Source organism: Mesoplodon densirostris, chromosome 2, assembly GCF_025265405.1.
Source record: "Mesoplodon densirostris isolate mMesDen1 chromosome 2, mMesDen1 primary haplotype, whole genome shotgun sequence".
NCBI lineage: Eukaryota > Metazoa > Chordata > Mammalia > Artiodactyla > Ziphiidae > Mesoplodon > Mesoplodon densirostris.
The window spans coordinates 162,396,770-162,413,164 of NC_082662.1; the positions used below are offsets into that span (position 1 = coordinate 162,396,770).

The following is a 16,395-nucleotide window of genomic DNA, read 5'->3' on the forward strand; positions in this document are numbered from 1 at the left end:
CTTCCCAACTGTGTGGCCTTGGAAAAATCACAACTTCTCTGAGCTTATGTTTTGCCTTCCATGAAAGGAGGACGATATCATCACTTTACAGGTCAATGCACAAGACAGAAACCTTCATGAGGGGAGGGATTTTTGTCTGTTCTGTTCACTGCTGTATCACTAGCACCTAAAACAGTGCTTGAGGGCTTCCCTGGTGGCGCAGTGGTTGGGGGTCCGCCTGCCGATGCAGGGGACACGGGTTCATGCCCCGGTCCGGGAGGGTCCCTCATGTAGCGGAGCGGCTGGGCCCGTGAACCATGGGCGCTGAGCCTGCGCGTCCGGAGCCTGTGCTCCGCAGCGGGAGAGGCCACAGCAATGAGAGGCCCGCGTACCGCAAAAAACAAAAAACAGTGCTTGATACCTGTAGATATTTAGTGAATATGTGTCCAGTGGATGCACGGATGCGTGGGAAGTCCCTAGCTGAGGGCCTGAGTTCATAATAGGAGCTCCATCAAAGTAGCCGTTATAATCTTTCTTCTCCCAGCCCAGCCTCCCTCCCTTGCCCTTCGGACGCCACGTCCCAGTCTCCCCGTTGAGCATCGGCTTTCCTGGCTCAGAGCGTTCTTTCCGGGATAGGAGCCGGGAGTTCCTCTGAGCGGCCAGGAGGGGGCAGCAGTGACCTCGCGGCCGCGAAGGCCGAGGAAGGGCGCTCTAACCGCGGAGGTTGTGGCGGCTCCGGAAGTGCTCAGCCGCCGACACGACCTCGGCGCCCCGGATGGGGAAGGAGGCGGGCGGCTGCTCTTTCCCGGCCGCGCACCCCTACGAACTCGCGGGCAGGTGGGTTCCGTGTGGGAGTCGGTGTCTCTGGGCTTCCTCCGCCATCCCCCGCAGGCCCGAGGCTGGGTGAGGGGCGGCGGCGGGCGGGCATTGCCCGGGAGGGGGAGTAGGGCGCCCGCGGGGACGCTCTACCCCGCCCCACCCCCTCCTCACCCCTCCCCCGCCCTGCGGGCGGGCGTGGCCCTTTTCGGCGCCTCTGACCCTCCAGCCCCCGCGGCAGCCGTGAGATCCCCGGGCTGGGGTCCCTGCTGCAGTGAGGGGGGCTCTCAGGGTGTCTGGCTTGTGATGCAAAACCTATCGTGCTCTCCATGGAAGAAATTAGGTCGGACAATAAGAATTTTCCTCGCAGACTTGCTGGATGACCTTGGTATTTGACTCATAGTTTTCCCATTGTGAAAAGGGTATCATTATCTTTGATCCTCCCGAGTTTCGCCGTTAATAAGTGGGATGATAGCTCTTTAAAGGATGTTAAGCTCAGTTAAGGGATTAAGAATCTTGAGTCCTTGGTTTTGGTTAAATAAACCATAAAGCTCATATCTTTCTGTATTGTGAGGTTTACTTTTGTCTTTAGACCAGTAACATTTTTGTTTTTATTTTAAGTAACAGATGCCTTTGAGAGCCCAATAAAAGCTTGGAACCTAATTCTAGAAATTTGCATAAATTACAACTACAAATATGCATTGATAGGGTTTTTGAACGGTCTGAAGCCCATCTATAGACCTCAAGGATATGTGAACTCCTGAGTTAAGAACTGGTTTAGAGGCACAGGCTTTGGGGCAGAATTTTCATTGGAATCTGGATCCACTATTTACCACTGTTAACTTGGGCTAAAGTTACCTAAGCACTTTGAATCTCAGCTTTTTTACTAGTTACAGTGAGGTTGATACTAATTTGCAAGGTTGTGGAGATTAAATGAAAGAAGCTACGTAACACTCTTAGCACATAGTGAGCACTCCATAAGTGATAGCTGACAAGGGATTATAATGTAAAATCTGAAATGAAATTTTAATATCCATAATTATAAGATGGCCACCATGTGTATTCTGTTCAGACTGCTAATAAACTTCTAATAAAGCAATACGTTGGTTTGATTTTAACTCAGTCCTACCCTTGACCTTTCATAACTTTCATAGATTCATAGTCTCTCTTTTTCTAGGAACTTGGCTGTATTGTCCTGCCTCAGAGAACAAACTCATCTACTGTAGGCCTAGCCTGGGTTGCTGCCTTTGAAAGCAAGGGAAGGTCGGTACAATATCAACCACAGCTCAGCATGGAATTTCCAGAGAGGTTTTATTTCAAAACTTTATAAAGATCGAGAACCACATGGACTTCTGCAAGGGAGATTGAACTGGCCTGAGTTTGAGCGAAAGGATAATGTGTGCCCAGCCTGTAACTAACACCAAAGAGGCCAGGTGGCAGAAGGTCTTGTATGAGCGACAGCCTTTTCCTGATAACTACGTGGATCAGAGGTTCCTGGAAGAGCTCCGGAAGAACATCTATACCCGGAAATACCAATATTGGGCTGTGGTATTTGAGTCCAGTGTGGTGATACAGCAGCTGTGCAGTGTCTGTGTTTTTGTGGTTATCTGGTGGTATATGGATGAGGGTCTTCTGGCTCCCCATTGGCTTTTTGGGACCTGCCTGGCTTCTTCACTGATTGGCTATGTTTTGTTTGATCTCATTGATGGAGGTGAAGGACGGAAGAAGAGTGGGCGGACCCGGTGGGCTGACTTGAAGAGTGCCCTAGTCTTCATAACTTTCACGTATGGCTTTTCGCCCGTGCTGAAGACTCTGACAGAGTCCATCAGCACTGACACCATCTATGCCATGTCAGTCTTCATGCTGTTAGGCCACCTCATCTTCTTTGACTATGGTGCCAATGCTGCCATTGTATCCAGCACACTGTCCTTGAACATGGCCATCTTTGCTTCTGTCTGCCTTGCCTCACGCCTGCCCCGGTCCCTACATGCCTTCGTCATGGTGACATTTGCCATCCAGATTTTTGCCCTATGGCCCATGTTACAGAAGAAACTGAAGGCATGCACTCCCCACAGCTATGTGGGAGTCACACTGCTTTTTGCATTTGCAGCCTTGGGAGGCCTGCTGTCCATTAGTGCTGTGGGAGCCATACTCTTTGCCCTTCTGCTGGTTTCCATCTCATGTCTCTGCCCTTTCTACCTCATTCGCCTGCAGCTTTTTAAAGAAAACATTCATGGGCCTTGGGATGAGGCTGAAATCAAAGAAGACTTGTCGAGGTTCCTCAGCTGAGTTAGGGACCTCCATTCCGTTACTGAGACAAGCTGATAGACCAGCCTTCCAACTAGTAGGAGATTTGAAGGCAGAGTTCCATTCTGGAAGTGGCATAATGATGTGGGTGGGAGATCAGAGATCAAGAGAAAAAAATTACCCATAGGCTTGGGCAGTGAAGGTGCTTCTCCTTTCTGTTACTTTGTCGATGAAAAAGCTTCCTGGGGCCCTCTTGAATTATTGTCTCTCATTATTATTCTCTGTAACAAATGAAGTGATGTCGTTTCTATTTATTAAAAAAGTAACAATACATCCATCAAATTGTCTTATTTTTCTGTGAGCAGAAGGCAGATAGAAGGGACATGAAAAGAGAATAAGAGTATGTGTGTGCATATAAAGTCACTTTTACCTTTTTCAGTGAACTAAATGTAGGCTCTGTTATTTATCTACAGCTTAAATCCTAGAACCCTGGATGCTGTGTCCAGTTCTGTGGCCTGAGATCACAGAATTGGTCACTTAACCTTGACTCACAGTTTCCACTTAGTTCTTAATGAAGCATGGATGCAACTAGCTACAAGGGGCGTATGATGTGTCATAATACACAAGCAAAATGTTGGGGGAATTCAAAGAGGCTGGAGGTCAAATTAGCTGGAGTAATGAGGAAATACTTATTAGAGGAGATGGCACTTGAGCTTAGTCTTAGAGGTCAGGTGGGATTCAAGCAAGTAAAAGATGGTTTGGGGGCCAAGGTGGCAGAGACCTTTAGGAGCCAGGTCAGCAATACAAGCAGGTGAAACTGGCATGCTTTGTGGGACTAATGGCAGCTAGAACTATGGGGAGAGCGTGCCCTGTCCAAAGAGGGTAACCACTACTCTGCATGCCTTGACTGACCAGAATTGGCTTATAATTATTATTTAGTCCACATCAGAAATAGGGCCAGGGCTTAGTGGTTGAATATAGTAAAGAGTTGTATAAAATAGATTTTGCTTTTTAATGTTTTTTTTTTTTTTGCGGTATGCGGGCCTCTCACTGTTGTGGCCTCCCCCGTTGCGGAGCACAGGCTCCGGACGCGCAGGCTCCGGACGCGCAGGCTCAGCGGCCATGGCTCACGGGCCCAGCCGCTCCGCGGCATATGGGATCCTCCCAGACCGGGGCACGAACCCGTATCCCCTGCATCGGCAGGCGGACTCTCAACCACTTGCGCCACCAGGGAGGCCCAACTTTTTAATGTTTTAATACACTTTCCTTATTTGAATGGATTTCCGATGATCAACTTTAGGGAGCTCACATAGCAACTGCATCCACGTTGGTGAGCAGACAGTTGCCCACATTTGAATCACTTTCAAAAATACTTCCTCAGTGGGATGAATGCATGTGCCTGTGCTGTCATGTTCAGCTCTTCCACACAATAGTATTTGAAGTTACCCGAGGCCTGATCCTCTGCAGTCTGATGGTTGTAGAAGTTCCCCGTGGAGGTGGCAGGGGATGGGGTGTTACGGGCTGGATGTGAGGGTGCAGAGTGGGGCAGCAGATTCAGTTCAAAGAGAAAAGAGGTGACTGTGGGGAGAAGACTATTCCAACCGGAGTGAACAGTGTGTATGTCCAGGTGCACAGGGCCTGACTCATCCTGGCAGGAGAGGGGAGTGCAGAATGGACAGGCTGCAGTGAGAGGCTGAGGTCTGAGCATGGTGAATACCTTGAATTCCTGGATCCTGGAGTCAATGGCAAATTGAGCTTTTGAAAAGGGATATAGGGCTCCCACCAAACACACTTTTGTGTGTGTGTGTTTATAAAATTCTGGTAGCAGGATTCAGGCTGAACTACAGAGGCTGAGCATGGGAAGCTCTTGTGGTAATAGTGAAAAATGAGGGTCTAGACTAAGGGTGGTGACTGTACCAAGGAGGTGTCGGTTCTGATTAGAGATTTTCAGAACTTGGTAAATTCATGTTGGACAATGGAAGGGGAAGAGAACTGGCGGGGTGGGGGGAGGCTTCTGCCTTGAGTGGATTCTTTCTAGTAAGTATAGCATGAGAAAACAGATGTGAGAACAGGTTTGGAAGTAAAGTAGATAAGAAAATAAGAATGAAGCATGTTAAGTTCGAGGTACCTGAGATGGTACACCCAAGCTAAGGTGTTCCATGTGTAGTATCTGAAGGACATTGGTTCAGAATTCTGGGCATTATCTAGAAGGTTACTGAGAACAGAATCCAGTGCTTTTGTGTTTGGAATTCTTTGTACAGAATTGGTTGCCTCACAACCAGGCTATAGTGGAATTAGATCACAGAAGGATAACTGAAATAACCAAAATGGTAGGAATCAGAGGGAAAGGAAGCTGGCCTATGAAAACGAATTAGAGAATAGAACACCACAGCCTGGAAGGAAGCCTCGAAAGAGATACAGTCATTTCTATAAAACTATTAAGGGTGAAAGTGGATGTTATTTGCCTACCAAATCATGACTTATAGGAGGAGACACCCTTTGAAATTTGAACAGAGCAAATTTAAGACAAATGAAAAAATAATTTTATACACTGTCTGCATATAAGTCTAAGAAGTTTTACAAGCCAGGGATATAAATGGGTTCCAAAAAGTTTTGGGAAAAAACACACATAAAAAAGCCATAACTGTCTTGTAAGAAAGTGTTAAGGGACTTCCCTGGTGGTCCAGTGGTTAAGAATCTGCCTTCCAATGCAGGGGATGTGAGTTCGATCCCTGGTCTTGGAACTAAGATCCCACATGCTGAGGGGCAACTAAGCCTGCATGCTTTAGAGTCCACGTGCCACAACTAGAGAGAAGCCTGCATGCCGCAACTAAGACCCAGCACAGCCAAACAAACAAATAAATAAATGTTAAGAAATCCCAAGCCTTTAGGTGTTGCTACCTGAAGAATGATGAGGCTCACTTATGGCATGCTTGTCTGGGTTGCTGCTGGCATAGGGATGCAGGCCTACTTAACAATTGGTATGACCTAATGTGACAGTTCTTGGGAAAGTTACCTATCACTTAAGTATAGTAATCCAGTCAGTCTTTTAAATTTAAACCACACTGCAAATAGGATATTAATGATCTAACTTTCCAGAGAGTACTATGGTGTGTGTATGTGGGCAGGTGGGGGAGGGCAGGGAAGGGGAGAGGGTTAGGGTAGCTTTGGAACTAAAATCCCAACTTGTCAAATACTTGTCTGTATAAGAAGATGTACCCCTTCCTCCCAGCTCTGTTTCTTGTCACCCTAAGTTATAAGGAAGGCTGGAGGGTGGTGGTGGCAATTGAGAGCAAGGAGGGAGGAATGGGAAGGCAGTTTTGCCCATCTTTCCAAAATGGTGCCAGGGATTGTAGTTGAGATGGAAGGATGAAGGACAGGTAGAGCCACGAGGCAGCAAGTGTGCCTGATTTTTTGGCGTGATGCATGACTGGCATGCGGCTAGAATGCGGTGCAGGGATCTGAGTGTCACCACACCACAGTGGTTCTGTGTGGCAATCAAATCGGTGTCAGGGTTATGCCTGTATGCTGTGTCAGTACTATAAACTTTTGAGTGTGCTTTTGGCCAGCTGGCTTAAATTATGGATGTAAGAATCACATTGAGCATGTTCAAGGAAGCATATGGAGCCATCATTTACATCTTTAAGCCAAAGGCTCAAGGTCAAGAAAAACAAAAACAAGCCAGCAGAGGGCATCAGTCACACAATTTTACAATATTTCAAACCCTTCGAATGCGGGAAAACAGGACTGGACACAGTGCCATCTTGTGGAAGTTATTGATGTTCCCTTTTACAAAGAAATTCAATGTGTCTTGAATTGCACCTAGGGCTAAAGGCTAACTGGTAGGCAGTCGCTTTTAATGCTTTATCAAGCCCCTCATCATCCCCTTTGTCCCTTATTCTCTTCCCCCAACATCTATTTATTAAAAAATGTATTGTCCACCTAGGACCACCTCTACTCACTTCTACCATTTGCATTTTAGGATGTTTAGCCTCAGAAATTTATTCATTCAACAAATACTTACTGAACATTAACTACATGACAGATACTGTTTGTCCTGCGTGCGTGAGATACACCTACAAGTAAAAGGGACAAACTTCCTTGACCTAATGGAGCTTACATTCTAGCAGGAGGAGAGAGACAATAAACATAAGCAGAAGGTAACAAATGCTATTGAAAAAAGAAGAAAAAAGTAGCAATGGTATTCAGTAAGGGGGACAGGGTAGGTCTTATGGAAAAGGTAACATTTAACCAAAGATTGGAAGGAGGTGAGGGAATTATCCAGGTTCTCAGGGGAAGGGAGTTCCAGGCTGAGGGAAGAGCTGCTGCAAAGGCCCTGGCAGAAGACTGCATGGCATGTTTGGGGAATAGCCAGGAGTGGCCAAGGTGGGGTGATAAAGGAGAGCAGAAGAGGAGGCCAGAGAGGGAAAGTGGGAGGCTGGGTCACCTAGACATTGTAGGCTATTAAAAGGACTCTGGCTTTTACTCTGAGATGGGAAACACTGGAGGGTCTTGGAGAAAAAGAGGGACATGATCTGACATACATTTTAACAGGCTCATTCTGGTTGCTGTGGGGAAGAGTAGAGCAGAAATAAGCATTAGGAGGCTCTGATATTAATCCAAACAGGGGATGACAGTGCCTCAGAGCAGAGTGATAGCAGAGGAAGTGGTGAAAAATAGTCACATTCTAGATATAACTTGAAAGTAGAGTCAAGGTCTTCCTGACATATTAGATGTAGGGTATGGATGCAAGAGAAGAATCGTAAGTGACTCTTACAGTTTTGGGCCTGAACAAATTGAAAGATGGAGATGCCATCAATTGAGATGGGGGCCAAGGGGATATGGATAAAGATTTTGGGGAGGAGGATCAGGAATTCAGTTTGGGGCATGTAGGGTATGAAATGTAGACATCCAAGCTGAAATGTTGAGTAGGGAGTTGGAGATATGAGTTTGGGTTTTAGGAGCAATATATGGGATTGAGATATAAATTTAAGACTTGTTGGTATATAAATGGCATTTAATGCTATGTGACTGGATGACATCACCAAGGAAGTTTATATATACAGAGGACTAATAAATCCAAAGTAAAAGGTTGGAGAGAAGAATAAGCAAAAAGATTTGGAAAGCACAGCCACTGAGACAGGAGGAAAACCAAGAGTTTAGAGTCCTGGAAACCAAGTGCAGATGACTCAAGGAAGAAGGGGTGATCAACTGTAATCAGATCAAAATCTGAAAAATCAAGAAAGCAAGGACTGAGCATTGACCATCAGATTTAGCAAGGAGGAGGTGATTGGTGTCCCTTAAAAGAACATTGTTTTTGTGGAGTTGTGGGAATAAAAACCTATATGAAGGGGATTTAAGAGAGAATAAGAGAAGAGAAATTGGAGCAGCAAGTACAGGCAACTTTCTGGAAGTTTTACATCAAAGGGGAAACAGGAAATAGGACAGAAACTGAAAGGGGAGGTGAGGGCAAGAAACCTTTTTGTTTTTAGGATAGGGGAAATGACAGCATGTTTGTATACCGACGGAAATGAAAGAGTAGAAAGTAATAGTTGATGTGAGAAAGGGAAGAATTAATTGCTGGGGCAATATTCTTGAGCAGGTGAGAGGTGATGGGATCTATTGCACAAGTGGAGGGACTGGCTTTAGGATGGGAAGGGATAGTTGATCTATGGTAACATAGTGGGAAGGCAGAGAATATAGATACAGATGCTGGTAAGTGGGTAGATGGTTAGTGGATAAATGAGGTGATGGGAATCTTTGGAAATTCTTTTCTGATTGCTTCAATTTTCTCAGGGAAGTAGGAGGCAAAGAATCAGCTGAGATGTGAGAGTAAGGGGGAAGTGATGAAGTGAGGAGGTATGAAACAGTTCAGGACATTGGGAGAGTGAATGAACTAGGGATGCCTAGTATAATTGCCCAGCAGTAGTAAGGGCTCTCTTGAGAATGGTAGTCATGAATTTAAAGTGAAGCTTGGTTGTGTGTGGGTGTGTGTGTATTTTCCTAACCATGTACAGCTACATGAGTGCAAACTAGAGTAGACGGAGAGTTGAATTTACCCAGGGTGGTGATTAATCAGATTGAGAGAAGGGCAAGGGAGAACGGTAGCTATGCATGGGCCTGATTATAATGGTTGACCGTGGAATTTAAGTTGGGTAAGAAGGAGAGTGAACCTCAAGAAGGGTGAAGGACAGGGAGGTGAGGGACAGGGCAAAGGTCAATGGATTGGAGGTTCAAGGGGTTTGAAAGACAGGAAGTAAAGGTCAGAGAATAGATAAAGACAAGGTTATGACTTTGGGAGTGAGCAGCTGAGGTAGGGTGGAGGGCAACGTCATTGGAGGAGTGAAGTCCAAGGAAATGAGAAGTGAGATGGGGGGCGGTGTTGGAAGGAACACCTACACTTAGGTAGAAATCCCCAAGAATTAAGACAAGAGGGGTACTGGAAAGAATGACAGGGAAACAGGAGCTAAAATCATCAAGAAATAAGAGAGAATGAACTGGAGATTGGTAGCTAAGTGCAACAATGAGGGGTGTGTGCTATAATCTGGTACATGAGGTCCAAAGCTGAAGGATTCATGGAGGAGGAAGGAAGAATGGTCTGAAAGCAAAAATGAAAAACAAGTATACCTACCCCACATGAGGCTCAGCAGTACAAGGGCTGTGGGAGACAAGCACCCCCTTTGGAGAAGGTCGCCCAGAAAGCAGTAGGCTTAGAGCTGTCCTGTTAGAGAAAGAAGGTGACGGACACATCCAGAGGACAGGTTGAAGATTTAGGGGAAGTTTACTGATCATGGGCAGCGAATTATAGAGGGTACAGGGTAAAGGTTTCAGAAGTTGGAGAGGTGGGGGAGAAGAGCATGGAATAGATATGTACTCCAATCTCCATACAGGACAGCAACCCAGCAGTCTAGGGCTTTTTGGCGGACTGACCTAGGCTGGGGTAAAGAGCTATGTAAGTCCCGGCGGGTTCAAGGCAGATGATGAGAATGTGAGTGTTGGTGGGTAGGGCTGAGGAGATTTCTGGGGGCCTCCTTTTTACCTCAGAGGAGGTGTGGTCTTAGTGTGCAGGCACCCTCGTGTCATCACGAACATGTTTTTTACTGTTCCCTAATGGAGTTCATGCGCTGATTCTCTGGGTAATGGACATATTGACAAGAGCCTTGTGGGGCTCATGACTAATTTCCTGAGAACCATGCAAACTTCCAACAGTGGGGCAGTGCCATTTGTAGTGTTCTAGAAAGTTGGATTCTGGGGAAAGTGATCAGAGCTGAAGTGAGAGCCAGGGTTTGACCAAGTTCCTGGGAACCATCAGGCCTGAGGAGGGACGCTCCTCTGACCACTGAGAGGGCTCTGGCGAGCTCAGCTGCAGGCGAGAGGCAGAGTAGAAACAGCTGAAGTTCTGTAGGAGTGAGCTAGCTTAGACCATGCCACTGCTTTTGGTGTCTTTCTTCTTTTACAACTCACAGGTGCAGTTAAAGTTGGCTTGTTTACCTTGGGAACAGTGGCAATCACTAGCCAAATCAAAACACCATTTTCTTCCCAGATCTATTACTGTGATTAACAGGAGGACTCCCCAGAGATAAGGCAGTCTGTTTCCCAACAGCCCAACATTTGCTCGGCACCTGGGGCCTGGCAACTCCACGGTACTGGTGCCTCCTCGCACCATCAGGTGCCACAGGGCTAAGAGTGCCAGAGGAAGGAGCTGAGAAAGGCAAATGGCCTTTTCTGTCACCATCCAGTTCCAATTGGCACCTGGGTTTCAAATGACACCCAGGATCAGCCTGAGTGAGGTCTTGTGCCCTAAACAGACTATCTCTCCAATCTCTTGACCATACTTTTGCTGGGGTGTTGGAGCCCATTGATTTTTACCAGTGCTGAGGTCGAGGGATACTGTCCCCTTGGGCCCCTGAGAGAGCTGGCTTGAGGAGTTGCTTCTGCTTTCTCAAGCTCCGCTGGCACACGGCTCACGCTCCAGGACGGCCCCGTGGCCTTGTGCAGGGCCCAGGGAACATTTGGACTCTGGTCGGTGAGAACACCGTGGGCCTCCCACTCTTTCTAAATTGCAGAATAAACAGATCTTTAGGCCCCAGCAGCTATTGTGTATGAGGCTGAGAGTATTTTTGCCTTTAAAAGAGAAAAAAGCAGCAAGCAGAGGTAAGTATCTCCTTGGCTCTAACTGAAATACAGCCACAGAGAGGAGGACTGGGGGAAGAAAAGCTAGCCCTTAATAATCCAAAAGACTAAAAAAAAAACAAAAACAAAAAAACCCCAAAGAATCTGAAAGGCTAGTTTTTCCACTGCATTATATGGAGCTTCAAAAATATCCTCTGTTAGTCTGTTAGCAGCTGTTTTGAGAGGGAGGACCCACTTCAGTGACTTCTCTGTTACTGTCTTGAGGATCCTTAAGTTGCTTTGGCTCCTGGCGGCCAGAGGCTAAGGCTTTCTTTATTCTCTGCCTGCTCATGGCTCATGTTCAAGAGGATCACTGAAGATGTGGACTGCAGTGAGAATCAAAACCTGATATAAAGTATTGTAAAATGTGACTAGATTAAGAACACTTCGAGAGTAGCAGTTTATAGTCTCGACTCATCCAACAACCTGCCATCCGATCTTAAATGTTGACAGTATTGCAATTCGATAGAAACTTGTAGTATTAAAAAAACAAACAAAAATAGGTATATATTATGGTAGTGGAGGCAGCTGGTATGTCTCTTTAAATGGGGGACATACAGTGGTGTGGTAGCATAAGCTCCATTTGATTTATTCAGATATAGACTCTGTAGTATTATAAAGGGTATAGAAGTTTTTTTTTTTCTTTTTCAGCCATCTTTTCTTTCTGTGGATAAGGTTCATGTCTTTAAGATGGACTCACAGCTGTGAAGACTGTGAATCTCATGGAACTGGACTAAAGATTCCAACATCCATTTTCTGAGTTTTTTTTAAAGGATCATACTTAGTACTGAGTTATAAAACAGACGTTGGCAAGTACAGTCTTTTTCAAACTCTGGGATAAGAGTACTGAAGGGTACAGGATCTGAACCCACCGAAGGTATCCATGTTTGTACATGAACAGCTGAGGTTATTTCCTTATCCCCTCTTGGATTTCAACTTCTAGGATGTTTGTTGAAACACCCTTCAGTGTATATGTGGCTCCCAAGGCTTACAGACATTTATTTAACAGTGGAACTCCCCAAGGAAAGCATGGGACGTTTTGTTTATTTTTTCCTACCTTTAGTTCTCTTTTCTCCATCTCCTAGGTGTCCTGGGTGTTTCTAGCCGGAGACTGGGGCATTCTCATTCCCCTCACTGCATCCAGTGGGAGACTGCTACAGGGTATCTTCTAAATCAAAAGACTTTTTGTTAGAAGCCCAAGCAAAGTTAACAGACTACTTCACTTTCAATAGCACTATGTCTTTCTCAACCAACACTTATGTGATTCAGAAACTTATACTATTCCATTAGAAATGAAAAGTTTGGTTTCTGACTGGCTGAAATGAGCTCTATTGTTCCCTTCTTTGTCAGAGGTCAAAATCACCACATTCTGGAATGTTAGCAGGCTTTGGGTCAAGCAGATAATCTGGTTCTAGGACTCAAATAACTGCTTCAGCATGGAAGTCGGTAACAGTTCTCCCTGGAAAAAAGGACCCAAATTTTCTCCTGTCATAGCTTATATTGGAATTGCTTATTTAGCTATTTTGTCAGCTACTTTTATCCTGTTTCTTCTCTGGTGTTCCCAGTAACTAGGACATTCTTATGAATTCAAGAAATGTTTGATGCATAAATAAAGGGATGAGAATACTTAAGAAATATTATGTTTACTAAAGATATAATGGTTTGTTTCTCCCGAAGATCCTGAGACAGTACAGTTCAACTATACTTCTTCAGCTCTCTATCCAATATTGAGGGTGGAGGTGGGAGAGCTGAGGAAGGGGATGTTATGAAACACAGAAACACTATGAGCAGTAAATATGAACAAACCTCAGCATAGTTTCATTTTACCCCAGGCTTCTTCCTTCCCCCTCCCATTCGAAGAGGAGGCCCCCTTTCTTCTCGCCTATCGAATGTGAGGAAGGGGCCGTACCTAGTTGTTGAGGAGACCGAGTAAGATTGCCAGGGAATCATTTCATTCTTCCATGACTCGAGCCTTACGTTCTCATGGTCATCAGGTCAGTCTAAGTTTTAAACATCTACATGGTGTAACACTGCACATAAAAATAAGTTCAAGTTTAAGACAAAGTGGAAAAGTACCAAACACTTTAAAAAGATGAATTGGCAAAAACCTTCCTGTTGACAACCTCTGTTTGTATTTGCGGAGGTGGTGTGATATAATCCAGGAAAACTGGGTCTGTTGGGATGAGCATGCTATCAGATGAGAAAGCTACCCGATAAGAATACTGATTTAGAGGAATTAAATGCCTGGACTGAAGGTGAAGGGAAGGGCAACAAACTGCGTGCTGTGTGATATTTTGCGTCAATTCAGCCGCCTCCAGGTAAACTTGAGCTTCTGTTGATCCCCAGCTTTGGCGCCTTTGAATTTCCTTAGTCACGAGCGCTTCTAACTCGCAGTCATTGAACTTGAGATGCAAGTACACACCAACGTAATGTGCCATATGAAAGTTTTCACCTGAGAAATAAACTGCTTTTGCATTTTGGGGAGGAGAACGTAGTCCTTAAAAAAGATTTTTACAGCCCAGAGAAAGGGCATTGGTAGTGAGGGTCCCCCATTGTTGAACTGAGGTTCCTGCCTACATCCCCAGCGCTGCCTCTCTTTGCCAGGGCTTGTCTAAGTCAGCCAGGAAGTGAGTGGACCACCAAGTCCTGATCAACAGTACTTTACTTTCCTGTCCTATAGTTTTTTTCTTCATATGCTAAAGTGAGGCACATTCAGAAGTGATCTCATCCAAGATGAGATCCTTTAAAATTTTAATTTAGACCAAGTAAATCTTCAAAAAGAAAACTCTGAATTAAATCTCAAACCTTTAGGGAGCCTTCAGATCACATATTTGGCAGGATGGACTACATTACCTTAGTAATAAACATTTTATTTGGATAAATCTTTGGGATTTGTTTTTAACGATAGTTTAGAATTTCAGTGTTGGAATTACCATTCGAGGATTAAAGTATAAAAAAAGTTACCTTTTCCCCAAAACTCATAAAGATTCTATTCTTCCAGTACTTTACTGACATCATTAAGAATCTTCTCAAGGTGGCAACATTTCCTTGTCTTGTACTTTTATTCAAATGATGTGTTTTTTCCCCTGAATTTGCCAAATGGAAACTATGAGATTGATGTGTTTCAGACCGACAATTTCTCCCATAATCATACATATTTTATCTCCTAGAAAAATAATGAAAATAGAAAAAAGGTCTTGGTGTAATCATAATTATTAATGGGATTCCTGGGGGCAGAGTGAAATTATTCAGTCCTCTGTGTCTTTTCTAGACACCCAGGATTTTTACTTGTTTCACTCTTCTATTGGACAGACATTTCAACTGAAGAGAGATTATTTTTCTCCACCAAATAGCATCCCAAATCACAATGCTTTAAGAAATTAAAATCAATCATTTTCAAATTAAGCACCTTAAAAGGTCAAATTATGTAGTTTTCACCTTACGTGGTTTTAGTTGAAACGAACTCCTATTTTAACTCGGATCTTCTTTAGAAAAAGAAACAGAACACATTTCATTTTTTATATAGAATAAACTTTGTTTTTATTATAGACATGGATCAAAAATAAAAGTTTTTATGTACATATGACATATAGTGCAAATGAAAGGCTTTTAAATACCAAGTATAGACATATTGTTGGAAATAAAAGGAGATGAATGATGGGGGTTAGGATGGTCGTCCGGGAACTGCAGGAGGGGGTCGCCTAGTGAAAACAAAACAGAAAACAAAACAAAATAAAACAAAAGAAAAAGAAAAACACAGATGCAGAGGAAGAAAACAATGTTTAAATTAGAAAATAAATCCAAATAAGAGCATGCATAAATATCCCACAAAAATCAAACTCAAATCAGACAGAAAACATGCAGACATGCAGGGGAAATGAGAGAATATCACATGGCATAGTGAGCAGTTCCTAGGATGTTTCCTGGCTTCCAGCCATGTGCTAGGTATGAGCCATTTGAGCCCACTCCAAAACCTTGTTATTTTGTACCATGGAATGATAAATCCATGCAATCATATTCAGGAGAACTGGGAACAGTACAAGAGCCGCATACCTTTATAACTTGAGTATGTTTCCCAACCCTGATTTTGTGACATTCAGTTATTTCCAAAGATTTCAGTAAATGTTGTGAAATCTCCATAGGGGGAGAGGGAGTTGATATAGAAATATGACAGGTGAGATTTCTTTAAGATGAGGGAAAGTAGAAGGCGGCAAGGGATCAAATGAGCAATGTAATCACAATGCAGAAAATATCTGGGGTCGATCTTGGAGAAAAGGACTTGTAAATAAGAATTTCCTTCAGGTGAAATCCTGATGTGATAGCCTTTCCAGGCCCAGGCAAACTATGAGGCTATGTCTGTTCCATGGTGACCCCAAAGACTTTGGGTAAGGTTTCCCTCTGTCTTAGAGTTAGGTGCAACTGAAGTTCTTATTTATTCTGAACCAGGTCCAGGGTAAATGAAATTTGGTTTGCTGGCCCTTTCTCTGTATCCCTAGCCTGGCTTGCATCTTGTCAGACCCACTGGTGGTGAAAGAAGGATCCAGAGTTTTGCTTTGTTTTGACAACAGCCTCAAGCTGGATGATGGGCTGCTAGGGAAGATACAGTAAATGCTACATGGCAATGGACAGCTCTGTAAGTAGGAAAACAGCAGGCCCAATGAAGCTTTCCCACGGGTTTCCAGCAGAAGTCTACATTTAATTTCCTCTTTCTAACCCAACTGGTAATGAGCTCAACATTACAGCAAGCCATAGAACGGCAAGTTAGTTCAGTACCCTGCTCCCTGTGGGACTTCTTTTTGGCTACTCATCCAGGTGTTCAACAACATACTCACTTCCATCTTACTTCTGTAACACTTCAGTGAGTGGAGCAATGAAGTCTACAAGAAAACAAAAGCAAAAACAAAAGCAAACTTCTGTTTCATCTTCTATGAGATGTAAATGAAGCCATACTGACTGGGCTATTTCTGAGCAGCAGTAAAAAACGACCTTACCTTCCCCAAAGTCCAAGACCAATTTTTCTTTGGTCCAGTTTAAGCTGGCTGAATGTAAGGAGGCCTCCTATCCATTTAAATGATGAAGAACTTGTTATTGGTCTGTAACCTTTTAACTGCAGGGGGCGGGTGGCGGGGGGTCTGCAAGCCTTTAGCTTTAGAGATCCAGGTAATGGTTATGCCTGGTGTT

General features: G+C 44.3%; 2 protein-coding genes across 6 annotated transcripts in view; one reads left to right on the plus strand and one right to left on the minus strand.

Annotated features, from left to right (window-relative positions):
* Positions 1-699: 699 nt before the first annotated feature.
* On the plus strand, positions 700-3,373 carry PIGC (phosphatidylinositol glycan anchor biosynthesis class C). Of its 2 annotated transcripts, none has more exons than XM_060088576.1 (2): positions 700-816; positions 1,973-3,373. In XM_060088576.1, exon 2 carries the CDS (start codon positions 2,191-2,193, stop codon positions 3,082-3,084), a length of 894 nt encoding a protein of 297 aa, XP_059944559.1. In that variant the 5' UTR covers positions 700-816; positions 1,973-2,190; the 3' UTR covers positions 3,085-3,373. The 2 variants fall into 2 exon arrangements, with proteins under 2 accessions (XP_059944559.1, XP_059944560.1); XM_060088577.1 differs by lacking the exon at positions 700-816 and adding an exon at positions 845-1,183.
* Positions 3,374-14,770: 11,397 nt separating this feature from the next.
* Positions 14,771-16,395, minus strand: part of DNM3 (dynamin 3) — a 576,796-nt gene continuing 575,171 nt past the window's right edge. For 3 of the 4 annotated variants that reach the window (XM_060091252.1, XM_060091255.1, XM_060091251.1), the window contains 2 exons: positions 16,047-16,091; positions 14,852-14,915 (listed from right to left, as the gene is read on the minus strand). In XM_060091252.1, the coding sequence (XP_059947235.1) occupies positions 16,070-16,091 (22 nt within the window). In that variant the 3' untranslated portion in view covers positions 14,852-14,915; positions 16,047-16,069. Of the gene's footprint in view, positions 14,916-16,046; positions 16,092-16,395 lie in introns of all 4 variants that reach the window. The other variant, XM_060091253.1, reaches the window with a different exon arrangement.

Coding starts and splice junctions, on each gene's coding strand:
- PIGC (XM_060088576.1), top strand. CDS start 2,191: ATGTGTGCCCAGCCTGTAACTAACACCAAAGAGGCCAGGTGGCAGAAG.